The 27,755-nt window shown below is 41.1% G+C and overlaps 2 protein-coding genes across 2 annotated transcripts in view; one reads left to right on the top strand and one right to left on the bottom strand.

Annotated features, from left to right (window-relative positions):
- Nucleotides 1-27,755, bottom strand: part of LOC105834882 — a 105,228-nt gene that overhangs the window by 53,512 nt on the left and 23,961 nt on the right. The window lies entirely within an intron of this gene.
- On the top strand, nucleotides 11-21,056 carry LOC105834883. The gene is made up of 5 exons (XM_036291284.1): nucleotides 11-1,860; nucleotides 2,834-2,957; nucleotides 3,527-3,677; nucleotides 4,345-4,561; nucleotides 5,227-21,056. Exons 1-5 carry the CDS (start codon nucleotides 1,616-1,618, stop codon nucleotides 5,351-5,353), a joined length of 864 nt encoding a protein of 287 aa, XP_036147177.1. The 5' UTR covers nucleotides 11-1,615; the 3' UTR covers nucleotides 5,354-21,056.

Here is a 27,755-nt window from a genome sequence, read left to right as displayed (position 1 = left end):
CAAAAAAAAAAAAAAACCCAAGCTAATTAATTAAACTAATCGACAAATAATAACCAACATAAAATTTTAATTTAAAAATAAAAGAAGTCAAGTGGACTTGGTTAAAAGGCGTACGAAAGAGAGGTCATGTGAGCGAGCGGCTGGCGATTTAGTTAGAATTGTTTAAGTGACAATTATATACACCTCTAATCTTTGTAGATACATTCTCCGCACACATACGGATGCAATAAGAAATCTGTTGAAAGTATCAAGAGACACAGCGCTAAAAAAGAGTAAAAAAATGCATCAGACTAAATATTAAGAGAACGTTCCATTTTGATTAACATTCTTTAACTACGATAGTTTTACTTTTGAGTATTTTCTCCAGTATTCTACACTGAGAAAAAAAAATTGTTGATTTGACAAAATAAATTAAAATTTTGTCAGTTCAAGAATTTATGCATTTATTAACTCAAATACACAAAATTTCAAGCATTTATATAGTTAATTGGAATATATAAATACTTGAATAAACAAAATTTAATTTGGTTGGAAAATTCAGTCAAATTGACAACATTTTTTTCTCAGTGTAGAAACTATGCGTGACAAATCGATACAGCTCCGTACTCGATTATCTCACAGATACTTTGCTGAAAGCATGCCGGAGGGCATTCGAAATGAATTCAAATGAAGCTTCTCATAGTACACTTGCGATGTTAGATTAGTGATGTTTAAATATTTATGTGAATCTCCAGATTGATATCACACATCTCGCGACAAAACAATGAAAACACAAGACAGAGTGTATATCTCGAAAAAAATTCCACACTGCCATCTCTGTTAATACAGTCATATTATGAATTATATATACAAATTAAATAGGTTATAAAGTTAACGTATTACAGTCTCTGATCTCTCTTTCTCTCTTTCTGATGGGACTCTCTGTATCTTTTTATAAGCGATAAACGATACATAAAAAAAAAAGGTCGGCAAAAACCGCCTCGCGCTCTTCTACCTTAACGCACAAAGCATCTTTGTAAATTATTAATGTAAAAGATATATAAAGGATCGTAAACATTACGTTTGTGATGCCTGACATTTACGGACGTATCAAAAATGCTTGTGCGTATATAGCGCGTAGTTTTTTCGACAAGATCCCACGAGCATCCTGATCTATTGAAATCATTAGTGTGAGTAATAATCCATAGCCAAGTGTCTCCATTTCCTCCTACACAGTTATTTGTACTAACAATTGAACTGGCGATCGGACCTACGCAATCGATCCTTTTCTCGCGCATATGCGCATCAATAACAATCGGGGGACTAACGGGCCGCGCTCAGGGGCACTTTTTGCCGCGCGATCTTTCGGCCACCAATCCTTCGTCGATCTAGTACGCCCGTCCATCCGTCCGATCACGACGATCCGGATGGCGCGTATAAAAGGGCCACGGTGGAACGCGATACGAAGCAGTCTAGCACGACGTATGTCCGGTCTCGCGCCGATATTCTCTGCGAGCGATCGATCTCGCGTAACGCGCGTTACGTACGTGTGGGATCGTATATACGGCCGTTCCCTCTTGACAAGCGGGCACACGTGAGATCACTCGTTCTCGGTTCGCTGGCAGCGCTATAAAAGATGTCGCAGCCGGAACAGGGCGGCAGTGCGCAGTGCGAGAAAGACATGTCGACGTCCAAGAGTAGCTCGATGTTGCGCCTGAATCAGGAGGGCCGACGGGGTTCCGCCGACTGGCAGGACCAGGTCGACACCGACTCGGAGGTCAGCGAGACCGACTTCCTAACCAAGGGTGCATTCCTGCTCACCCCGAGTCACGAGCTGAGCATGGAGAAGGCCGCCACCATCTGCGAGAAGATGAACTTCCGGTGAGCGCATCACTTTGGCAGGCCATCTCTCGTCGCTTGGGACGTAGGATTATTTCCCGGATCTCGGGTCGTTCGATGAAAGAGACGTTAAACCCCGAACTCCGATAACTATGACGGACGAGCTTCGAAACCGTGTCGCGTCGGTTTCCTTTAGTTGCTTTATCGTGCGCCTTGCGTCTACCGTTCGATTGTGTCCGACAGGTTTATCATTATCGCAAAAAGATACACGCACTTGTATCGCGTAAGGCTTACAGATCGTATGTTGAAAAACGTAATTTGATAATAATTCTTTAGATTTTTAATCGAGACATAGAGATATTTCACGTGAGAATTACTGTGCAACTTTCGGGTTTTCTTGTAAAACCGTTATCGAAACAATAATGTAGGTTAAATTTTTCACATTTTAAAAAACAAAAATACAATTTATAACGAAATATTTATACTTATAAGAATTAATTATTTTATATTATTTGTACTCGTTTGTTATAAAGACAAATTAGTATAAATTCACGTAGTATCAAGATATTCGTAGGAAGATATTTTATTTTTATTTTTACTGACTTGTATCGATTATGTATTGTCTAGATTACTTCGGTCTTCACTTAGTTTAATCCGCAAGAGAGATCCCGAAGTAATTTCGTGCCCGAATCGGATCTAAAAGTAGTTAAGTCAGCTGGCGGCGTCGCGCGAAGTAGTAAAGGCAGTAACAGGTCGGACAACAAATCCATTAAGCTAACTGCGTTTGATGCTGTGTGTAAACGTTTTTACACATCGACAATAGGTTCATGTGCGTGACAGTGGCAGGAATCCATTCGCACTTAGGCGAGTCTGTAGCAAAGCTACAGAGCGAATTAATCATTAATCGCGGTATTTTATTCTATCACATATATATTTTTTTTTTCACATATTATACAAAAATTTCCCTTATTAATTGGTATCATCAGTCAAAATGACCTTCTATTATGTGATCTAGAGGTGCATTTTCTTTGACGAAGACCGCCACCGGGATTCTCTTCAAGTTCAGCAACATCGAGGACTTTCAGGCGGTGTATAAAAAAGGCTTTCACAAAGTAACGGGCGCTCGTTTCTACAAAAAGGTAGATATCCCGTACCAAACCGTATTCTCGCGGTTTAATTAGCCCTGCGCTTATAAAGTCACGGAAATATTTTGTCTTTCTGATAAATAACGGCTGACAAAGTAGTTCTTTTATTTACACAAATAATTTCACGTATATTAGCGTTTTTAAACTTTACGTCTGGGGGTATTGCATTATGTTGCACGTGGGTAACCTCACTAAAGCACCTGATACACAGAAATACCTTATAGCGCTTCTGCAACTATAATCTCGGGATCTGCAAGGATTCTATGCCCCCGTGGCACAAACACATGTTGCAGATACGCAACGAAGTACAAAGGGTGTTCAGCAACGAAAATATTTTAATAATAGTTTGCCTGAGCAACTTGGAACGTTAAATTTGATTATTGCATTAACTTTAAAAGCTGATAAAATACCGGAATTCGCTACATGCCTGCTTTATTTTTGAGAATAAATTTCCCTTTACTCCTCTAAAATGTAATTTTGCAATTCACTTTATTCAACCATTTTCTAATCTTTTACCGGAACAAATTTGGTGAATAATACGTGTTATTTCGTAACATATATAGATTGCTATACCATGTAGACCGGCGAAGATCTTCACGGTCTACGTTCTAGATGTGCCCGAAGAGCTGCCGGAGGACGATATTAGACACGCTCTCTACAAATATCGATCTATCGTCGAAGTAACCAGGCTACCCCTGAATACGGGAACTGTTTGTGAGTCACGAAAATGCAAATGCTTCTTCTCCATATTTCTCATACCGTCGCTCTTTCCGGGGGAAAGCTTCAGACCCTATACGCGTAACGTGATGGATACTGCTTCCCCCTTCACGACCTCAAAAATCTTTTCGCTTATATGCATTTATATGTTAGATGTATTTTGCGTAAATATAATTTAAGACGCAATCTGAATAAAAAAATTTATCTTTTGAGAAAAATCGTTCAACGTATTGCTTTCCCCACAAGAAAAGTGACACACACATACGCGCACCAAGTAGAATTAAAATAAATAAGGAATATTTTAAAAACTGAAAAAATATAATAAAAATAAAAAAAAATAAGAAATCAAAATAAGGATAGTTTTTAAATTTAATATTATAACCAAATTAGTATCAACTTTACTTCTAAAGAAACTAGAAACAAACAATTTATGATTGACTCTAAGTTAATTTATGTTTAAAAATCTTTTTCTCTGTCACTTTCGAGGATACGTTCAACGACTTAAACAATTGCGTCTCTTTATAATTCCCGTTACAATAAATTTTGCAATTAACTTTGCATGCCACATATATTCGCGCTTAAGAAGTGCTATTACTTTTACGTGACGCGCCGAGCTTTTTGCCTTTCTGCAACGCACGCAATAAAGTCATGTTAAATAAATCAGTGAAGGCCATCAATGACAAGCTAAAGAGCGACGCGCAGAATCTGAACGAGCCGCCGACGATTTATACGGGGCCACCCGTTATAAGGGTTACCCTGGCCAGCGTGGAGGAGACCTCGATGCTGCTGAGCCGTGGTTTGGATTTTTATGGGGCCACATATTTCCCCACCGAAACGCCTCATCCAGCCGCTCAACCCCTCGCAAAATACAAAAACAACAGGTGGGAAGTGAACTCGTTCGTGCATGCCTGCTCGTGCGACGCGAGTCGCGTCGTGATTCATTGAACGACAAATTCGCGTGGCGCGTGTTAAAAATTACGCGCGGCGCCGATATCGTCCCAACGCCCTGGTATTTATTAACTATCGTTGCGTCGAGACTCGACAATTCGGTGCAATTCGCGGTTGTTTGAACATTCGTTACTTCCAAATTATACCAGAACCGCCGTTATTCATTCGTATAATGCGATCAAGTGCGTTAAAAAAATGAAGCAAAATGACTTTTCGTACGGGATGCTCGAGTTTTATTAAATGTAATCGACATTCTTCGTTCTTCCTCATCAAATTATATAGATTATAGTTCGACATTCGCTTTTCAATAAAAATTGTTAATCTTTTGATGTTATAAAACATGAAATTTAAAACAAAAAAACGAAATAATTGCTGTTAGCTTAAAATGTAATCTCTTAAAAAAAAAAAAAATAATAATAATGCGCCATTACGTGATCCGCTCTTCCACTTCGCCGTAATATCTTTAATGGAACATTGCCAATAAAATACAAAAGGTTTGCGGGCATTAGGAGGAAACGACTCTCTTCGGGGGGGGGGAGGGAAAAAAAAGGAGAGGAGACGAGGGAGAACCCCTCTTTCACGTGTTTCGCCATTGCAGATGGATCGAGCTGGCGTCGATCGGCGCGGGACAAAGAGTGAGGGACCTACTTCCGGTCTTTGACAACGCGGGCTTCAACAAATTGCCACCTCCGGCGAGCCGTGTAATAAAACCGCAAAGAAACTGACACGTCCCCCGTCCGGCGTCCCGAATTCTTCGGCCGCCGCCACCGTCGCCGCGATCGATAACGGCGACGAATCGAGGGAGGACGCCACCGCGAGGGAGACGTTACGACCCGACGACGACGACGACGACGACGAGGACACTAATGCAGACTACCTCGATCGAAATTCGGACATTGGCACGAGGATCCGCTCTGGGCGATCTTAACGCGACTCTAACTCTTCGTCGATCGCGACATGTGAAAGAACGAGGTTTGCCGCCGTACGTATACGAGATAACGCATAAAAGAAGCAAAATATAGGAAGGCCACATATTTCGAGTCGAATGGACAATCGAGAGAAAATTTGATGTCTACGGAAGAACTTAACGCAGAGATATACGCGCATATCGTTTTCTTCTTTTGGACAGGATGATAACTCGATTACTTTATCTACAGAGAGCAGACATATTTTATACATACGTGAGGACCAGATTTCATATTTTACACGATATGATTACATGCTAAATGCTATACCGCTAACAAAAAAAAGAGGTGAATTTAGCTAATAAAGACGTAGAAAATTTGCGAAGATTACACGATGACTCGTCCTTCCGAGGCGGACGGTGATACGACACGTTCGGCAGTTAAGCACATGATAATACGTCAGCGCGTGTCGCACGTTGCTTCTCTCCGTCGTTCTTGTTATTCATGAGAGGAATATTGTTTGTATCACTCGGCGCGCCGACTCACATTAAAACACTGGTACGCGCGTAGTTATAGTTTAACGCGTGGTATCAACACCGCCTCTGACTTTTGTCATACAACACTTGATCGAAGGAAGGAGGGTATTTGCGAAAGCACTCTACTGATTACGTATGTCTCTAACTGACAAGTATTGAACAATTTTCTATTCAAAAATTGTGTGTCTAAAACTCATATCTGATTGATGTATTGGAGACAGAGAGAGACACAGAGATTGAAAATTGTGACCTACAGATTAAAAGCCGACTAAATTTGAATAAATTTAATTTTAATTAATTTTGTTCTGGTTAGCTAAATTCTAATTTCCAGCTCGCAATTTCCAATCTCCAATGCGTAGCCTGATAAAAGGCTTAATCAAACATTCTAAGAGATATATTTTATATAACTACATCGAAAATGAGAAACGCGGATTAATTAAATAATTAATGAGTTATCGCGGGTTAAGAGCACGATTAATTCTATTCGCCGCTTCATTTGAATAAAAGAGAAATCTTTATCTGCATTGCTCGCAATAAAGTAAAATTCGAAAATTATATATATTTCTTTCAAATATGTATCGTCTAACGTGATGTCACATATTTTATTGGATTTATTATGAATTCAATAAGTGCGCGTAAAAAAAATTGTCTCTCTGATATAACACGGAAGGAAGAACCACTCGTTGGAGGATTAATTTACTTTGCTCGTTTTGCTCTGTGTTATACAAACGGAAATCCGGTTAAAATATAAGTCCGGCCGTATATCTCTCAGATGCATACGCGACCGATGGAGGGTCAAGCGTAATGCGCACTGGGAAACTGCATTATACGCTCGTGACTCGCTCGAGCCATTTCCCGACACGCACACGCACCGTGAGATACACCGTGCCGGTTCGCAGGTCGACGTGATTTCTAATCCCGTCTCTCCCTCGCATGCAGCGAAGGTTCCTATTTTTCCGCCGGCGGAAAGGTCAGCGCCGCGATATCAACCGCAATATATATGAAACCGTTCCTATCAGTCGCCTATTTCTGCGCCAGTCACGCGATTAACATTACCTTAAAAAGCACTAAGTCGATCACGCGCAAAAGATATCAATCCACCGGTGCGCCGATAATCAGGATTTCATCGAAATAAAATCGAATTTTATACACAATGGCTCTCGCGGAGGCACATTCGAATTTCGTAGTTCAAATATTTTCATAGGATCTAAAAATTAAAAACTCGATAACTTATCGTATCGATGTCAAACGTGATGAGTAGAAAAAAAATTAAAAGGTATTACTTTTACTGCACTCTTTCCTCAGCCGAATATTAGAGGAATGGTGATCCCTCAATGTATTTCTACAATGTGTGTGTGTTGTTACAGTTTACAGCTATAGGGGATCTACAGTTTTATCGGTTCCCAATGATCTATTTAGAGGGATTCTCATGACAAGTAACCCTCAGTGGTTTGCCATTGTCTTCCGAAAAATAGCGATCGAATAAAACTCGATGTTTCTGGTCGGATTTGAACCCGGATCTTCGGCACAAAGAAACAAACACACAACTATCTGCGCCAAGATCGTACACATTTATTACACTGGTGGATTTCTGAATATTAAGAATTACCTGTTCGTGTTAGAGGCTTTCTTTGAACGCATAAATTATTATATTGCGAGTACAAACAATTGTAAACAAATTATTTTAGGAAGATATTTTTTAATATAAAATCCTTGTTAAAAGATTGCAATTTTATTAATTTACGTTTAGAAGATAATCTATTTTTCTAATAATGTTAACGATTCGGTTTTAGAAAAACCTAGTATTTATGGTTACTTATAATGGCTGTTGAAACAAATACATTAATGATATCTTTAATTTACAAATTTTTAAACTTTCAAACTTGTTAAATATTTTAAGTCAGTGTATTTGCTTGCGTTAAAGTAGACAATTTAAAATAAACATGTTAAAATAAAATGAAAAATTTATTGTAATAATGTATTGAAATATAACATTACAACGTTCAATATCAAAAGCTCTCTTGTTAATATTTTAAATATAGAGGTTTATGATTGGTCAACTGATCAACAAATATAGCGTTGCATTAAGAAAATAAAATATTCATAAACGAAACTTGATAGACTTTGACATCGTTTAATTTATGTAAAAGAATGTAAGTTAATTTATGTAAGAATGCAATTAGGGGATAACAAGATTCGGCTTGGGAGGGAAAAACTGAGCAAACGGGGGAACGAAATGAGGGAAAATGAGAGTTTTCTCTTCTTCTGCATTCGAGTGAATAATCGCGAATAATCACCGGCACACATTCGCATAAACCTATGCCGCAAACTTTTTACTACAAAACGACGATTCAGTAGTAATGATGAAATTTACTTTATACAACGCTGCATGTGCTTATTAGTGTGTATATTATACCATCCGTTACGTAATCATTAATATTCCCGTTATATAAACGTCTCGTAGTAATTACGTAATGCCTGTATGGATAGGACATACACTTGATGGCGGATCGTGATGTAGTCTTGCCACTCGTGTGAAAGTCGTAAAGACGTTATTGCCACCTTATTAAAAATATTACGATGTGTCGCGTACTTATAATTTTGCGGCACATTTACCGTAAAATTTCTCGTACTATTACTCGTGTGCGTAAGTGGCATATGATTTAAACGAATGTAACAAGATCATTAAAAGCGAAATTTCTTTTTTTTTCTCTTTTCTCCATTCTTTTGAATTCAATATTTCTCAAAAAATATTTTCAAATATGAAACGCATAGAGATTGTTGTCCTAGGTATCATCTCCTATGAAATATAATCGTCGAGCAAATACCTCGGGAGAATGGAGGAGAGGAGAGAAGATTACCGTACTAAATGCCGCGCGTTTATTTCTGATTATTTTCATCGCCGACAGGGGCAAGAGTGACGCTGCTTTTAACAAGGCGAGACTTTATCAGGAAAAGAGCTTGTGGAAAGAGAGAAACTTGGCCGCGATGAGTGGTGGTCACAGGAGGGTATAAGTAATTCTCCGAGAATGCTATTACGTCCTGCTGCGCCTTCGCTCGGGGGACGAGGGCTATTTCAGCGCGTAATATGAGAGAGGGTGGATATGGGAGGTGGTAAATGTCAGCTATGTATGAAAGAGAGTGCCACCATAGAGCGAACGTGGCGCGGACAGAGCCGGGTTATCCGCCAGGGCGGGTTGGGGGACCGGGGGTTATCCATGGCCGTGGCAGGAAACTCGAGGGACCGGCAATAAATTGTGTGTCTTCTGAAAAAATCTCAGGTAACTTAAAATATCGTACGTTTTTTGTCCTAAACATATGAGGGAAAATGCCACCGCAGTCACGTTGTCGCGCGGATAATATTATTCGTTGTTTGCGGGTTAGAAATTAAAGAGCAAACAACGGCCTCGGCTGTGTTTTTAAAATGCTTTCGGACAATTTAGCAAGTTACAGCAATATTTAACTTCGAGTATAATTAGAAAATATTTCTGTAACTGCAACACGCATGGCGGAAATTAAATTAATAAAATAAAATTAATAATATGCTTTAATCAAATTTTGTATAAGAATAATTTAATGGCACAATGCAATATATATAATATTTTTAATAATGTATCTGAAATTTCATACGTTGTTATGTTCTTGTTAATTGAATGTATCGTTATAAATTTTATGAAAATTTATTTTAATTGTATACAATTAAAATGTTAAATGCGCCGTGTATAAATATTTACTTTATTTTACGAAAATTATAAAACAAATTCAGAAAGGAAAAAAGGGGATCGCGAAAGCACACCTTGCCCTGCAAAGTGTGAAAAATACGCGGGACAGCAACTGCCACCAATTTAGCGACTCCAATTTTGACGCAACGTGGATTTTTAGAACAAGTTAAAGTGAGAAACCTAGTTTTGTTAATGGCCGTAACTTTATTTTAGAGGACGAAGCCCGAACGGGCAAGCTTCGCTCACCAACAAGTGCCATTATCACCGCCTCTCGACTCGGTAACCATAGACTAATTTCGCTTAAAGAGCCCGCCGGACAGTTAACCGGTTTTTTTAGTCTCCGTCTCCGCAAATTTCAATTTTACGTGCAAAGAAATTTTCGAAAGTTAAGCGTGACGTGTAATTACGTTTCCCCTTTGGCGACTATAAAGAGACCGCGCAATTGTCAAAACTTTTACCAGGTAATCATATTAAAGAATACTTGGCACGTCAGTAACCCTTAAAAAATAATCAACTTGTCATTACTTTTTTGCGCTGATTTACTCTAATATTGAATTTCTTGATACATTTACTAATTCTTATACCTGCGCGCGGAAAAATACACGTCATGTAAATATATATAACACCCTAGAGGATTAAAGAACAGAATTAAATTTGCCATGTTAAAATTTTGACGTCGGCCGATTACGCATCAATTATTGAATCCCGACATCATTCCTGACCCGGATAAAAACTGCAACGGCTGAAAAAATAAAAGCAAGACTACCGCGTTCATGCGGAAGAGTGGTAAATTCGATCGAGTTGAAATCACTGTTAAAGCGGCTCGCTCGCCGGAACGAAAGCGTGTCGAATCGATTAAAAATGTATACGGAACGTGTGCTAAGCAGCGGATATTCGAGGAAAGGCCTCGAGGGATCAGTCCCCAATGGCACGAGAGAAAAAGAGAGAGAGAGAGAGAGAGAGAGAGAGACGGCCGTCCCGATCTACGCCTATCAACCGAGCGAAGGGGGAAACGAGAATCGATAGAAGATCGAAGGGGGACCTGCTGCCTGCCGCCAGACAAGCTCGAATATTGCATGCAACGAGAGAACGGGAGAAAGAGAGAAGAGGGCGGGACGCCTGGTAAGCACCTCTGAAGGACCATTTCCTCGAAGCTTGCGTTCGTAATCGCATCGGAGTCATCTATATTATTACGAGGCTCCTGCGCATAACCCTCTGAGCGCCGCTGTACGTGGATGCAAAAGGTCTCAACCTACAGCTGACTTGATTTCCCTTCTTCTTCGCTCCCATACTTCACCGGCTATATCCACCTCCGCCTATCCTTATTACCAGCGGCGAAAACCCTCCCTTCTCGCCCCCGCTTTCGTTCCTCGTCGTTCTGCGGGTCTCCCCGGCCTCCACGCACGTGCTTCTGCAGAAGAGACTGCGGAAATTGTCAGCTGTAGTTTTCGATGTGTCTCTGCCAGTCGATCGTCAATATCAAACCAACACCGTAAAATGTTTCGCTTTGAAAAATAAGCGTTTCAGTTTTCCGATGGATTTGTATATTTCCCTCCAAAGCGCGGATTGCGCATGACAACGCTAATCTTTTATGTTACGTCAACAATCATGTGCAATATGCAATAATGTTACTGTAAACTGTATACTTTTATGGAGATTTCCACATTTGTAAAAAATCTGCAAAAACACATTTATTCAGTTGGCACAACGAGGATTATTCTCGCGTTGACTAAATTAAACTGTAATACACACACACACGCGCGCGCGCGTACGTAGGGTGTTTCGTAGCGAAAATAACGGGATTAAAAGAGAGAAAGGACGAGCAGATTTTCCGCGTCAACGTCGGACAACAATAATCGATACGCTCGTTGTCTACCGGATAGTCGCACCTGTGTTTTTATTACATTGTAGTTCGCGCCGAGTTTAATTAGAGAGCCCGCGGGTGGTAACCAAGCAATCTATCTGTAATGTCCCGCGGCGTCAACTCTCGTTTTCTTCCCATCGCCCGACTAATTAAATAAATATACGAGTAGGACACGCAATGCACGCGCGCACGGCGCTCCTCTCTCGATCGATATCGGCTCGCCTGATGCGCGCACATACTGAAACCGCTGTTAACGCAAATCAAAAACCCGCCGTGAAATAAGAGACGCGTATAGCCGTACGAACGAAAAGAAACGAGAAACGTGTTTAATTAGGAATGTTTGTTCTGTAATCAAGAGAAACGTAAGGAAAGCCAGCTATTAAGTCTATTTCTTAATGTAGTAGCTCGGTAAAAGAAAAAAAAGTTATTTGAGCGAATCCGCGTAAATTTGTTTTAATTTCAGTATCTATGAACTTTGTCCTCGTTTTCGCGGCGTAATCGTGTCTTTAAAGTATAATCACGTTCTTTCATCAAATCAAGATGTTTTCTTGTGTAATATATACGCCTAAAAGTTACTATGATTCATTTTAATCCAAAATATTACGGCCAGAAAAAATATTGCAGATGAGAAATATACTTTTTCCTGATTTATTAGTTATCTCGGATGTGTTAATATCATAAACTGTCTGATAAATTTTTAAACACGTACTCTCTCCTGACTCTTGCCTCATTGGCTTCTCGACTCGCGAGAGATTGTTATTATACTCAACTTTCGAGGCGCATCGTCACAATTCCGCCAGGGTAAATAAGTGCAAAGAAGCCTGGGAAAGGCTGGGAAACGCATGGGGAAGACTGAAGAAAAAAAAAAAGCGGGATTAGACGAAGGGTCGCGCGAAAAAGTAAGGCGAGCGGAAAAATAAGGACAAGGAAAAAGCAAGGAAGACGGTGAAAGAGAGAGAGAGAGAGAGAGAGAGAGAGAGAGGGCAGAAAGAGAAGAAAGGAGGTCAGAGAGAGCGTCCCCGGGATGAATATTAAAATGTAAAGTTCCCAGCAAATTAATCGCGTTAACGTCAGGGCATTTTCTCACGTCCTCTGTCTCTCCTCCTCTGCGCGCCTTTCTTCTACGAGCTTCCTCCAGCTTCCTCCCTTGCTGACCATTCTATTTTTTCCTCCCCTCCCTCCTCTCTCTCTCTCTCTCTCACTCTCGCACCAACCAGTGCAGAGTCCAACTCTGCGCTCCGTTGCTCCTGAATATTCATTAATCTCGCTTTCCTCCGTCGTCCGTCGGAAATACGCGTCTTGGGCGAAATATAAAAAGGAGAGTAAATCTCCTTCGCGCCGGTCGTCACCACCGTCGGCACCGCTCGTTGCGAAACGGACGCTCTCCCCCCCTCCCCCTCCACGTGCATGACTGCCGTAACGAAATTCCCTGCGCGTTTTCGCCGCGGATGCTGGATATACGTGTGTACGCCGGTTGCCGTTGTCACGTTGGAATTTACATGCTCATTAAAGAAATGAAGTTTCCGGTTAACGGCCCCGGCTTACGCGAGACATCGAGGTATATAGCAACGTTTACGGGCTAACCGCGGATTTTAAAGATCGGCAGCGTGTGACAAAAAGACGAACGACTTCCTCATGATGGTTGCGGTGAGCGACGCAATGAAATTAAATGAGGGATACGGGAAGCGAAACTCATTCCTCCCGATTTTACACGACTCGCGACAGAGTTGAAGTTAAAAGGCCCCGGTCGCGATTCCGACGGCGAACAATCCGGGATCACTTCTCGCCTCGAAATTGAAATGAACGCGCGAAATGTAAATTTTCCAAAGTGTTTCCCGAGACCGTCTCGCCACTGTAATTTCTTCTTTATTCGAAATAAGATCTTCTAGAGAGAGAGAGAGAGAGAGAGGAAGATTATAAGATCCTTTTCTTTTTGCTCGAATCTCTAGACCTTTACTGTGACGTGTACGCTCGATGTACGTTGGCAAGTAAGGGCCGTCCCGAGGCCGCAAGTCCGCCACGAGCGAGTCCCTGTCGCGACCGATTTACCGCAAATGGTTGGCCGCCAACCATTTCAGCCTCTTCAACCGCCAACTGTTCCAACGAGACATAATATTATCGCTGTGTTAAGTGCATCCGCAGGAGTGTTTGGCCGCGCGGACTTCCACCTTGGACCGCGCGTGTACACGTATGTGTGTTTGTGTGTTGATACAAAGACACACACACACACACACACACGTAAAACGTGGGAAACTTTACACGTATACGAAACAAACTCCATCGGATCCCTGGTAATCGTTTTAAATTCTTCGAAACAATCGCGAGCTGAATTTTAATTTGCGGCGAGCTTATAACGGCGGGGTGTGAAAAGTATTGAGCTCCTTGCATTTATAGAAATTGTACGTCGATTGATTTTAAAACATTATTTACTCAGCTCCCCTACTCCCGATTGTATTTGTTCTTGAAATTACACTTCCACGCACGGTAATTTTGTCAAAAGTTATAATTGTATCAATTCATCTCTCTCTCTCTCTTAAACACAAATCAACTTTAAATTGAAAGCTGAGTTATGTAATATTCTATACACTGTGTTTATATAACTTTGGATTACAATAAGCCAGCCGGCGCGAAGAACAGCGACGTGTCACATTTATGAAATCGGGATTGAAATTTATTCGACGAGATAAAGAGAAGTTCATTATGGGTGAGGCTTTGTTACTGTCCTCCCCAATTACAACAGCCTTTGTCGTCAAGTTTGTTAAAAGCCTGATCACGTGTGCGTGTCGCTGACGCGACGACAATGTCGATCGCTTATGAGGAAACGGGGTTAATACGATACACGCTACTTATCGCAATTTACGTCGATCATCAAAAATTTGAGAGACCGCGCACAATTAGAAACGCGACAGAAATATCCATAAACGTGCGTTTCGAACGACAGCAATGTCGCCCAAAATAAAATCTCGCGCAGAGAATTATTGGAAGGAAAAATTATCACTACCAAAAATGTCTCTCGAAATCTGGTGATATATCATGAATTTAGTTTCCGATATGATTTTTGTATCTTTTATAAGTATCGCGATCTTCCGTTGTGCTCTACGTTTTAAAATACATTTGTATAATTTTGTTTGTACTACGTGTAATTATGTCATGTAATTTTTATATTATTATACTTTCAGCTTTAATTATATCTCTTATTTCGCCTCTTGTCATATTCCCGTATATCCACTATGTTAGTATAGCATTAATTTTTTTTTTTTTAATAATTGGATCAAACATCATTGTAAAAAAGTTCACCGGTCAAAGGGATAATACGGAAAGAGAGGGGAGGAAGGGAAGAGATGCGAATATACGATTGACGTTACTTCATTCCCATTATAATGGTATTCACGGTACAAAGAAATAGCATTAAAAGTGCTGTCCAAAGCACACCGGAGCAGCGTTGCGTATCGGACACAGGTAGGCGGTTGGCATAGTAAAAAAGTGATTATGTACCTGCGTGTGCACCACTATCGCGTCTCCTTCGGAATTAATCCAACATACACACATTTCCCCCCCCCCCGAAATAGAAATATCGGCGCGCATGCAAATCGCGCGCCAACGTTTAAATCGTATCGCGGATCCGCGCGCGTAGTATTTCCCGCTCGCGAGAGAAAGGCAGAGGGAGGGGGAAAAATGAGGTGGAAAAGACGGGATATAGGAAACGAGATAGGCAAAGGGGGGGGTAGCAAATGAGAGGATTCCGCAGGTAACTCGATACACCGCCGTCGTCATATTTTTACGGCCGCTGAAACGAAACACTTAAAACGCGGCGGCGGCGATGTATACGCGTTATTACATTTACGCGATAGATCACACTAATTGCGGTGTAGAACGAGAACGGCGGTCGCTCGTAACTTACGCAGCTCGGTTACGAGTTTACGAGAGAAAGAGAGAGATAGAGAGAGAGAGAGAGAGAGAGAGAGAGAGAGAGAGAGAGAGAGAGAGAGAGAGAGAGAGCTCGAATCGCGGCGCCGGATACGTTGCCGCTAATCTGCGAAAATTACACGGAATTTACTTTTTCTTCGGGGAAAAAAGCGCGCGCCTTCCGTTTTCTGCCCGCGTGATTTATAAATAACCATAAACGTGCCGTTACCATGGCGAGTTGGGCGCGAATGGAATTTCACTCGCGACTGTCGAAAAAGGCCGCCGCCCTCGATTTGACCTCTCCTCTGTCCCATTTCGTTTGCCCGCGGGCGCGGAAATTTTGGCCGACCGATCGGCATTTGCAAGCTTCCGCGAGGAGGAAATTTGGCACCGATGGATAATAAAATGGTATACGTATTGCGCGGGATATAAATGTCTATCCCACAAATAGCTAGAATGGCTCGCATTAGCATTGTTGGACGTTGAGGCATGCCGTGCATCGGAGGGAGGAAGGGTGGGCGACGTCGCGAGTTTATATATACATATTTCCAGGAAAAGCTTGAAATATCTGAGATGTGCATTTCAGTAATGTTGTAAATGGCGAAACGTTAGAAAATGGTATGAATTATTGCGGCAGTACGTTACAGTACGTTTTGTACTCGGAATCAAGGGACTCCGAGAGACGAGGTAAGGGTAATGTTTGCCGAACTACACACGAACGAAGGATAGAACTACGCGAGCGATTTTTTGTGTCGAATATATAGAAATCAATGGGAGAGCCGTTCAATAGTATTGCCATGCCGCTATACGTACTGATTGAATGAGCCTCGCGTTTACATGGCAGAAAGCAGTAAACGCACAATCGCGACGTGTGTATTACGAAAGTTTCGATACGCTCAGGGACGCACATGCGCACTCGGATTATATAAACAGGGTTAATGGATACACATATATACTAAAAGCTCGACAACCCTCGGTAATCAAAGAGGGTTCCCCGCTTATTCGAATCTTCGATCTGTCAGATTCAAGAAACTCCCGCACGGCGATGTGACACAAACAAATTACATCTCCCGGAGATTCGCAAAAAGTGTCACGCTTTTCTTCGCCTTCGTTTTCTAAATTCATCTTTTCAAATACGATAAAATTAGTTTAAAAAGTCAAACTAATTAAATTTTCACGTTAACATTTAACTTTTGATATTTTAGATTGTCTCTTTACGTTGAAATTGTATTATAATGAAATAATAAAAAGAAGCTTTCCGCAATACCGAAAGTACATCCATAATGTTTATTTTACAACTTTTTGGATTCTTTAATCGATTTATCGTAAAAATGGTACAGTCTCTATCGTGAAAAATCAACCGAATAAACTTGAACCGCCTACGTATGAAAGAAAGAAGATATTTAAGATAGACAATTGTATATAAAACAAGAGAGAATGCGATTTGCAATCCATTATTCACCGTTAGTCGGGCTTGTTGCGAGATTATAACACGCGTGTAATGCAGGAATCATCTCGATCCATGCGCGCCTCTTATGCATAAAATTAACAACTTACAAGGGGATTTCGCCGGCTGAGTATACAATTGCGAGGCATCAACCAGCTTTATTCGTGATGAACCAATTGGAGCAGCACGATTGTATGCGTGATAATATGCAGTAAGCGGCCACGTCGGGATTTACACATAGTCGGGATGAATAACAAGAGGCACTGCCGGAGAGACGGAGAATCAAGCTACAAACTTCCGAAGCGAAGATTCGCTGGTTAGTTAAAATCGAATCGTCTGGATTTAAATCTGGATTCGAAGATCAGGAGCGAGAGATCATGCATTAAGAGGCCCATATTAATTTTCTTTCATTATTCAAAAATAATTCGACTTTAAAAATCCATTTGTGTTTCATCGGAAGGTATAATGAGATGCAAATTGCGATTAAATTCTACTCTCTCATAAAATACTAAAGCTTCGACCTTTTCAAAAATGTCCGACACAGACGCGTATCGATTCGTTCCTATTTCTGCGGTATTATAGACCACTGGAATATAATTGATCGAGTGATATTGCCGCGAAGTGACGTGCCCCCGACGTAGCAACAATCGGTCCAGAAGTGGGACTCTGCAATAATTAACCAGCCGTTGTAATCCATCGTTAATTACGTGCGGATTCACAGGAAAATATCCCCGCGTCACGCGACAGCGGAAACGATAATTATTCCGTGTTCCGTCATGCACGCATGCAGCCGCGTGTCACGCGCGTACGCACATGGACGGAATACGTGAACGATTAATTATCCCGCAGCCAGTCGTCTTACGATCACCCCATGCCTGCATTCACACCGTTCGACCATTAGCCTATCTCTACCCGCGACAACGTGCGACGATGTCGTCCGGGGACGTAGATAACAGCCTCGAAGACGCGTATATACGTCATACACGCCTTCGTGCGTAAATACTGCAACTAATTAATTAAATAAATGTAGTAAATTCGAAGCAAAAGAATTATTGCGAAAAAGAGACGGCAGTTCAATTTTGAAAATGACGAGGTGATCATTTCAACAAGAGATACTTTTCCCACTAAATACACATCTCTATTTGTACTATTGTTAAGTAAATAGGAAAAAAGAATTTCCTATTCCGACACCGTCTTTTTGAGTTTGTTATTTGCGGGTAAAAATCCAGCATTTCGTGAATCAAGTGTTTGTGCTTTTTGTGACAACACTGATGCAGTTTTTGACATTTGAAAAATAATATAGAACGCATATAATAGGAAAATAGATATTAATCCCGGTATATACGTGATTCCATACATATTATTCTATTCTCCATGCGTGAGCGCATATGGCGTAAATGCGGCCGTTACGAGCGAGAGCAACTAATTGTTAGATAGCCGCAAAATTTGGTATCGCATCGTGCATTATGGAGGCCAATGAAAACACTCCCTGACACACGCTCTACACGAGTAATTTCGGTAATAACGAAACTTCGCTCTACGAGCGCACTGGTGCTTTCAATGAAACTGCAATTGCTGTTCTTTCGCGCGACCGAGCGAGCGAATGGATATTTGGACCCAACGTTTGAATGTCGCTGTTGAACTTCGAATCGACTGTCTCGCGTAGTCGCGACACTCTTGCGAAAAGGCGAAAGATTCGCGCGCGCGCGTTAATTCAGCCCTCCGTAGGGAGTGTTATCGGGCAAACTTTCGGGCTGAACTTACAAGCTTCCTTTCCCTGTACACGCGCGAACTTTCGCGCGTCCTCTTCCCCCGGTTGCAGCAACCCTCTCCCTCTCCCGTTTGCGCTCCTTTTCGGAGGAATCGACTCCCGCCGGAGGAGGGAGAACACGAAGATTGTCATCTTCGAGATTTAGTTCGCGGCCCCCCCGCGCGCGACGATACCCCCGCGCGACTCGTTCGCGAGAACTTTCGAACGAACGTACGAACGAATGAACGAACGGCGAACTTGGAAATTTTCTATCTCCGTGCGTTCGACGTTTACAGTCTATCCTCCGGGGCTACGCCGGCAATAAAGTTTTAATCGACGATGATAATTTATGAGCGCGGCGGAACGCGCGCGCGCGCGTGGAAAGAAGATCGAAAGGTGAGAGAGAGAGAGAGAGAGAGAGAGACTCCGGCAGCTCGGGCCTGACTCGTCCCTGGAATTTCACGTGCCGATAACTCACGGTTAGAGTTCGTTAACGAGAAGTCGTCCATTAACCGCGAGAATGCTTTTAATGTAAAGTGAACGAAGTCGTAAAGCTTGAAGCGCGCGCTCACCTCCATACGTAGATCAAACTCCTGCACCCCTCCTCCCCCTCCCCGGTCACATCGCAACTTCTCGTTTCGCCTCCCTTTACGATCTTACGCGAATGTGCCGGCGCGGAACGCAAGTAGCACCCGCCTGCGGAATGACCGCGCCACCGCTGGAAAATCACCTTTAACCGCCATAATAAATGTCCCCCGTATTCGTAGGGGCTCTTTCGCCTTTAACCGAAACCTCCCCCCCCGGTCGTTCCATTTTAATCGACTCCGCCGTGCCGGTTAAATCAGAGCGAATTTTTTAAATTGCGAAATTCGAAATTCCGTCGCGTATATTTCACGCGGAAAAACGACTAAGGAGTGTGGAACTCTCGATCGGCATGGCGTAATTTTTTTGTCGCGGGCATAAAGAAGTGGCCTTAGAACCGTTCTTATATTTTTAGCGACTTGACGAGATCAATTACTTGTATTTTCTTATTAAAATAGAACTTTAATCTTGTCGTGAATAAAATACTGCATCTTGAATAATATATTTAATGTATGCGTAATAAATATTTCATTTCATTAAAATTATCAAAATCAATGGTTTTCGTTTCCCGCTAAAATTTCATGTCAATTATTATTCTAATTATCAGGAGACACATTTTTCACGTAAACAGAACCTTCGGCCGTAAAATAAAAGCTCGTGATAAAGACATTTTTAGTTCGTTCGCGTTTCTCTCCATTCGAACAATTTAATCGCGGGACCCAAAAGGAGCGCGTTGACCTACATCGAGGGCACGGCTGAGTGCTGAATACTCCAGTTTATGGTGTTCACGCAGTAATTCGTTTAACGCAGATCAAAGTTCTGCGGCGAGTAAGTTAGCCGGCGTTAATAAATAGTTTAGCACCGAACTGCGAGTGGGCGGCAGTAAATTGGGAAAGTCAGAGGGAAAGAGAGAGATAGAGGGAAAGGGCGAAATAATAGCCATCGATAACTTTCGCGCCACTCCTATTGTTCGATAATGCTCGCATATATTTTCAAAAAGCTTTTCCCGAGAAGAAAAAACCCAAAACATACCATTTACTGTAAAAAAAATCTGTAGCATGCAAAAGTTCCAAATACAAGTTTACAATTAATTAATTCTATTCTTAAAAAAAAAATAGATTTAATATCGTACATGAGAAATATATTAGCGACTTTAAGGTGCACTCTGCTATCATCTTTTAATTGCACGTAATTCTGAAGCATCTCACATGATCGCGCCGTATAATTCTGTTTACAGGCCTCCCCTAACAATTTCGCTGTGTCTCCGCAATGCGTAACATTGCGCGATCACGTGGTGTAAATCCTAAGGCCATTTCGGGCCACAAAAGGCTTTAAGCAAATTTGCCAGTTAATGGACATAAAATTTACTTTCGACCCTCGCCTGTGCCGTAGAACGCTCGATTAACATAACGATTATTATAACGAACTTTCAATACACCTGTCGTAATATCCTCGTTTTCGTACTTCGTTACCCGCCTCTTCGCTATGCTGCAGCATCGAGTATTGTGTTGCAATTACCGATTCGGGTAACTTGGGCCTCGAAGAAAAAGCTACTGAACGATAATTTTGATGAAAATAACGTGCAATTTTCCTTCCACGTATCTTTTCGTCGATATAAGTATTCAATTACAATTAAAGCAACCACTAAAGGTATTATCCGTCACGGTTTTCGGTAGCAAAATTACGACCGCTCGTAAACAGTCGGGGAAAATAAAACGGTTGGAAAAAAAAAGTCCGGCTAAATTCGACTTGGAAAATGGGAGTTTCGATATTGCGGCGAACGATCAAATAGCAGACGAACGCTAAATAAATATAAAAGCGATCGCGACTAAAATATATTAGCGTAGAAATAGATACATAAAGCTGAGTTATGTAACTTTAAAAAATGTCATATAAAATAAATGTATAAAATAAAAATACAGGAAACAAGTAACAATATACACAACAGATAATAAATTCACCTAAAAAGAGAAATAACAAAGGATAGCAATAACAGATAATAATGTAAAAGAAAAAAAGTGGATATTGACCATTGAGAGTAAGGTTCTGATTGTATATGACTGAACAAATTTGATAATATTGAAAATTCTGTTGCAAAACGGGCGACATAAACTGCCAGCTAAGTGACATTTAAAATAAACTTCAATTTCCACTATTACATCCGCAGTCATCCAATATGTCCTATACCTATACATCTCGCCCGTTGCAACATTGATTTTTCGTCTACCTCTACCGTTCCTCTAAATATTCTTCCCTCGAGCGAGCGCGGTCTGTAACCTCCGGCCGCTGTAAAGAGAGGCGCATTGTAAGTGGTGCAAGAATGCATCGTGTACGCATCGGGAAACCGACCAAGAATTATACGCGGACATGCATAAATGCAGCGACATGTGCGCGGAAACGTTCGCGGCTGAGACACGCACTGTAATGAAATTCATCGGCGGAAGGAGCGCGAGTAGAGCGAGACGTGAAAGAAGAAAGAGAGAGAGAATGGAAGAAGGGAAAAGCGGAAATACGTGACGAAATAGGAGCGAGAGAAAGAGAGAAAGAGAGCCGGGGCATTAATTTGAATTCCGAGTGAATTAAGTTTGGCCGCGCGAGTCGAGAATCATCCTCGATTCTGTCGAATAACATCAAGACGCATCTTGCTCAATCGAACACCTTTATGGCATCATAAATCAACGGGCGCGCGTGTCCGTCGGAAGCGCGACAGTGCAATCGTGCGGCAATTCTGTCTGTTCCGAGTCGATGCAACTTTCCGGAGTCAGATCGGTAAATCGCCCGTCGCAATGGGGATCGCCCGAATCTCGGTAAACGTACGATCGGAATCGAATTTCCAACGTCCAACCGTGATCCTCGAAATCCCATTATTTTATTGCGCGCACACCTTCTTTTTACTCGGTAAATTTGCCGCGATATTGAAGCGGTAACGTTCAATGAGATGATTGACAGCCATTCTCGCGAAGGGGAAATCCGATATTAAAGCGCGCATGCAAGCGCCAGCTAAAATTCTTGCATTTCGCCAGTTCGGAAACCCGTCAGCGCAATCTCCCCGATATTGTGATACACATATGTATTCGTATGTTCTACTCTCGCGGTCGTGCCTGATTATTAACCCGCTCTTCCCACGCTCTTGCGACGACCTATCGATCCGAAAGCGCGCGAGCTGGCCGACCGACCGGGTGGTCTACGTGAATTCATCATTAATCCTTGCAGTTCGATTATTCTCGCCATAAGCGCGCTCGTCTCTGATCGCTCCGCTTCAATTACCTCTAATTCCGATATATTCCACGTCATCCCACTCGACGTCGGCCAGGAGGTCGCGCGCGTCTCTTTTGTGTCCCATTCCTATGCATGGAGTTATAGCGGCCACAAATTTCTCCGAAATAATTACAGCGCGAATGTATATACCTCCGTGATTACCGCAATCATGCAAATCACGGCAATGTTTGCCCGCGCTCAATTATTTTATACGCTTTCGACTTGCGGTGCAAATTTCGAAAAATATAGCGTTTTTCGAATGCATACGAATACATTTGAGAAAATAAAAATTCACGCAAGTAGAACAGACGAGATCTACGTCAGACAATTGGCCGATTGCCGTGCGGTACTTTCGTAAAAAAAAAAAAAAAAAAAGCTACAGAAAGTTAAAACTTTATATTTTTATTTCACGAATTTAATTATCCGTCTTAAATGTATTCGCGTATAATTTGTTTGGCTACGCATTTTTGAATCTGACCCCGCTGCGTAATGGCCGGCATCGTTGTACGCCTCTTTCCCTGCAAGCCACGACGGGCGCGGCGAAGAGCGAAACTACTTCAAAGACACGAACGCGACACGATGTCGCAAATTAAAGCGGAACGACGGCCAAGAGGCCGCATCCTTCTCCTCGCTTCCTTGTTCCGAGAAACCGGTAAGAACCCCGAACCCCCCCCCCCATCCTATCTCGTATACCTCCTGCTCCGCAGCCCGCTGGGATTTTCCGGAGACGCGTCAGTGGTAAAGGTCAGACTTGCGTCAGACTAGAGGGAATACCGCGACTAAGTTGATCCGTGATTCACGGAAGATCGATGAACGTCTCGGTCCGCGGAGACCAACGCTTTTTACGCGAAAGCAGCTCGTGGTATAAAAGGCCCGAGTTAATATCGGTATTACATCCGTTCGAGAAAGAAATTGCGATTGCTTTTGCCATTTCTACATCGCTACTTTTGGTAACTTATGAAGGTATATATGTATCGTGACATATCTTATCACCGATTAATATGACATTAAAATTCAATTCGGTATATTCTATATTTTTTTAACTGTAGACCGATTTTAAATTAACGGCTATGTTGACGCGAGCTATAAATAACATATACGTAGTGCCAAGTATATCCAGCGCTTGCGAAAATGACTGGTCGGATTTTCTTACGGGTCTTGTTTCTCTTTTAGCTTTAAAAAGGAGAGACCTACGAAGACGAGGGTAGACTGGTCTCGAGGCAACGCGGATACAAGTGTCGTGGCAGCGGTGCCGGACGGAGGCTCAACTGATTACTTACACGACAGTGGGCGAGACTGCTTCAAAGACGACGAGTGCACACTGTGTCTCAAATTAAAGAGGGACGACCGTTACTCTCCTCCCCCCCCCTCTCTCTCTCTTCCTCTCTTGTTCGTTGCTGCCGTCTACTCGTTGCATCCGCGAAGCAGCCCTCGAGGATACCGCAAGCCTTTGGCCTTCTGTCGGTCCGCTCTAGCTTTGCCTTCAAATGTAAGTTGCGGACTTTGCCATGACGTAAGTTTTAAGTGACGTACCTTTGACTACCTCAGCTAAGCTCATGAGCACAAAGAGTCGCAACTGAAGAGAGAAAGAGAGAGAGAGAGAGAGAGACAGGGGAAGGGAGGAGGAGGAAAAGGTATCTAAAATAGATAGCTAAAAGATGCCACAAATTAATACCATGGTACAGAAACCGGCGGATAAGGTTTCCTCGACTGCATCTTTCTCAGACTTGCTGGATAAATCGTTTGGCTTAATCCCAAACGCAAAAAACGATACGCCCGTCTATAGAAAAGCAGAAGTTCTCTTACGAAAACGATGAAATGCACGAGAAAGAGAGATACAATCAAGAGACATACAGAAATAAAAATACATAAAAGTTATTGGAATTATTCACATTACAGTTTGCGATCTCTATGTTATTAACGCAAATGATTTTTTTTTTGTCAATATTAATATAGTAATTCTGAAACGAGAGTTTACGTTTATACGTGTATATGTGTGCCGAACGAATGGAATTTTATCGACGATGAAATCTCGTTCTCATTCTGTTTGAATTTGAATATGTATGTTATAGAAAAGGTCACTTTCTTGTTAAATTCTGTTATAACGGAATATCATTTGGGTTACATCAGATATTCGATCTCTGACTAATTATTTATTCATTTTGAAATCCCTGTAATATCGACAGCAATTTAGAATTTCAGTGTGATTTCAGGAATATATAACATCGTTATGGCAGAACGTGTCAAAATTTTCACTGCAACCATTAATTACACATTTATGCATTAAGGTTATTGTATCGACCGTTTAGATCGTCTATGATATGCATGCTATACGAAGCAAAATCGTTTTACAAAGTAGCGTAACGATCGCGATTATCGTGCAGTCACGAAACGTTATTAAATAATACGTGCTGATTTGTTAACAGATAAGTGTACGGTTTAATAAAATTCATTATCTGTTGTATTGAAACGCGAGAAACTAAATGAGATAATAATCTCTATTCGGAACCTCAGTATTAAGTTCTTAGCGTTACAAATAGAAAAATAATAATATTACATATTATTAGAAAAGAAAGAACTATTTATATATTGACTGGAGACCTTCAAATTTGTGAAATAAATAAAGATCACATATAAAATTTCCAACTAATAAGAAAATATCAATAATCGTTAATAACGAAAAGAATATTAAAGATTTCATTTTATTTTCTTCTTCCGACACACAAGATTGTATAAAATATTAAGGAAAAATGCAAATGTAAAGCATATTCTTTCCCTAATGTGCCTGTTTATCTCATTCTGAAATTAAATTAAGATAATATATACATTAACATTTACAAAGATACGTACTGCATCAAAGCAAAGAAATAATCGGAAAGGATATTCATTTCCTTTCATCTTGTTATACTCGAGTCGATGCAACAGCGATTGTAATAATTTTTACAATTTCCAAAATAACATTCAACGTAACACACACATTCGAGTAAACCAAGAAGTCGGATAATACACTCATCCTTCTTCATCTACCGAAGTGTCATCCACGTTTGTACAATAATTAAGATCACACGGACGACGAAAGATATATACATATATTCTAAACTGCATCTCGATATTAATATTCGATATCCGTAAAGTTAGTTCATCGGCACGTCGCTCCTCTCACCCTTCCGCCCTTCTGCCTCCTGCTTTCATTACTCCTTATAGCAAAGCGACGACGCGGAACGATCGATCGGTCGCCGCGTTTCGGTTGCCAGCTAACCGGATTTCCGAAAGGATCGCGCCCAACAAAAATTATTCGACGTCGTCGGTAAGGCCACCCCCTCCCTCCCCGTCGTGCCTTCGTTGGCCTCTCTCTAATCGACGGTGGAATCCATAAATTCGTTGACAGCGCCTTTGTCCATTTCACACGGCACACGAAGCGACATAACGATAACGTGACCAGTAAAACGGCCATCCGTTGCACATTGCGGCGCCATTATCAACGACGGTACACACGGTATGCGCGCTGACGATTTTCATTTCCCCGTTTTTATTGGCCCGTTAAAAGTTACGCCTCCGCCGTCATTTATGCCTGATTAAAGTTTAACTTGATTCGTTGCGCAACCCCCGCGCGAGCCCTTCCTCCCACCCCCGGTCTCGTACGACACTCCGACGACCCACGCAAACTGCTTCTCGCAAAGGCGACCCGACGGAGTTTTTGCCGGAAATTGCGAACTTTGCGTGTACGCGACGTACGTCCGGGCAAATTTTATTACTCGCGTATCGTAACTTTATTTTAACGTAATGTCAAATTTTTTAATTTGAGGGACAAAAAAATAAAAACAAAGATATTCACAAAGATAGTTGTATAGATAGATTTTGCTATTAATAATGTATATTAATATACTCATATCGCAGAAAGGATATTTTTAGCCAAATGATTTAAGATGTAAAAAAAACTGGCGACAAGCATTCCTCTGCAGCTGCAGTGATTACGCGTAACATTCGCACCTTTAAACGCTGATGCTGCAAGCGATTCTTAAAAGTGCCGGAATTTCAAAACGCTCTCGCTCAGCGCGTTTATCGATTTCGAAATTTTGGCAAAGCCGTTGTGCCCGGAAAGAGCATTAACTCCGTTATTTACGACAGGCTTTGAGAGATGATGGTAGGCCATTAAAACTTTCGACTTTTAGTACCCGCGGTATTTCGGGGACTGAGTATTCAAGATAATTTTTCCGAAACTAAATTTCAGGTAATTTTCGCCATTAAAGCTTATAAAATATTGAATCGGACAGGTTGCGATGCAATAATAAAATAAAAGTTGATAAGACCTCTTATTAGGTAAACATAGAATCTCTCTTTAAGATAACGTTATCTCTATATAACTGTAAGGTATATATGTATTTAAAATTAAACCATTTCTTTATATCAAATAAAACTGACATTTTTCATCGGCACATTTATGTTTCAAATAATCAAATTGCTGGAACACGATGAAGAAATAGAAGAAGATTGCCAGAATAAACCCAGGATAGCTCTCGCTTCGTTGAATATATTTTCCTCCGTTTTAGCGTTAAACTCACGTAATACGATAAGCTGACGATATCGAGCGAAGATTCTTGCATAGCGTGGTATTCGGTTTCGGAAATCTTATATTGAACATCGATAATGCATTAACCGCTAAAATCAGAATTGCGCTTTAGTGACCTCTTAAAGTTAGCATTATATTTTTAGAATTTCGTTGTAATTAATAGAATTTTACCTCTTCCTAAAATAATTGATACAATTAAAAAGGAAATATAACGCGATTAAATGCAAAAAATAAACTTGAAAAAAAGACATCCTAAAAATATCAATATTATTTTCGTTAAGTATAAATTGATAATTTTTTAATTTTAATTAAAATTAAATAATATTTTTCAATTTTTAATAAACATTATCTGGAATTCTTGAGAAAATATTGAATTTAAGAAAAAAAAATTAATTCTATGGAATTTGGAAAATTTCTCGTAAATTCCCAAGAATTAAAATATGTCTGGAACTTCATTGTCATTTTTATTCTTATCATGTCGGACGTTGACCATAATCGTTAGAAGTTATGAAGGTCTATTCAAAACTATCTATAGTTTGACGATAAAAACAAAAATGAGAAAGTTCCGGTGATTTTTCAGTTCTCGG

This window comes from Monomorium pharaonis, chromosome 8 (assembly GCF_013373865.1).
Source record: "Monomorium pharaonis isolate MP-MQ-018 chromosome 8, ASM1337386v2, whole genome shotgun sequence".
Taxonomy (NCBI): domain Eukaryota; kingdom Metazoa; phylum Arthropoda; class Insecta; order Hymenoptera; family Formicidae; genus Monomorium; species Monomorium pharaonis.
This window is presented reverse-complemented; position numbering and strand designations above follow the sequence as displayed.

Bases quoted from the DNA above. Each gene is read 5' to 3' on its own strand.
- LOC105834883 (XM_036291284.1), top strand. From the start codon at position 1,616: ATGTCGCAGCCGGAACAGGGCGGCAGTGCGCAGTGCGAGAAAGACATG. The intron at 1,861-2,833 runs GTGAGCGCATCA...TATGTGATCTAG, and splicing joins TGCGAGAAGATGAACTTCCG to AGGTGCATTTTCTTTGACGA. The intron at 2,958-3,526 runs GTAGATATCCCG...TAACATATATAG, and splicing joins GCGCTCGTTTCTACAAAAAG to ATTGCTATACCATGTAGACC.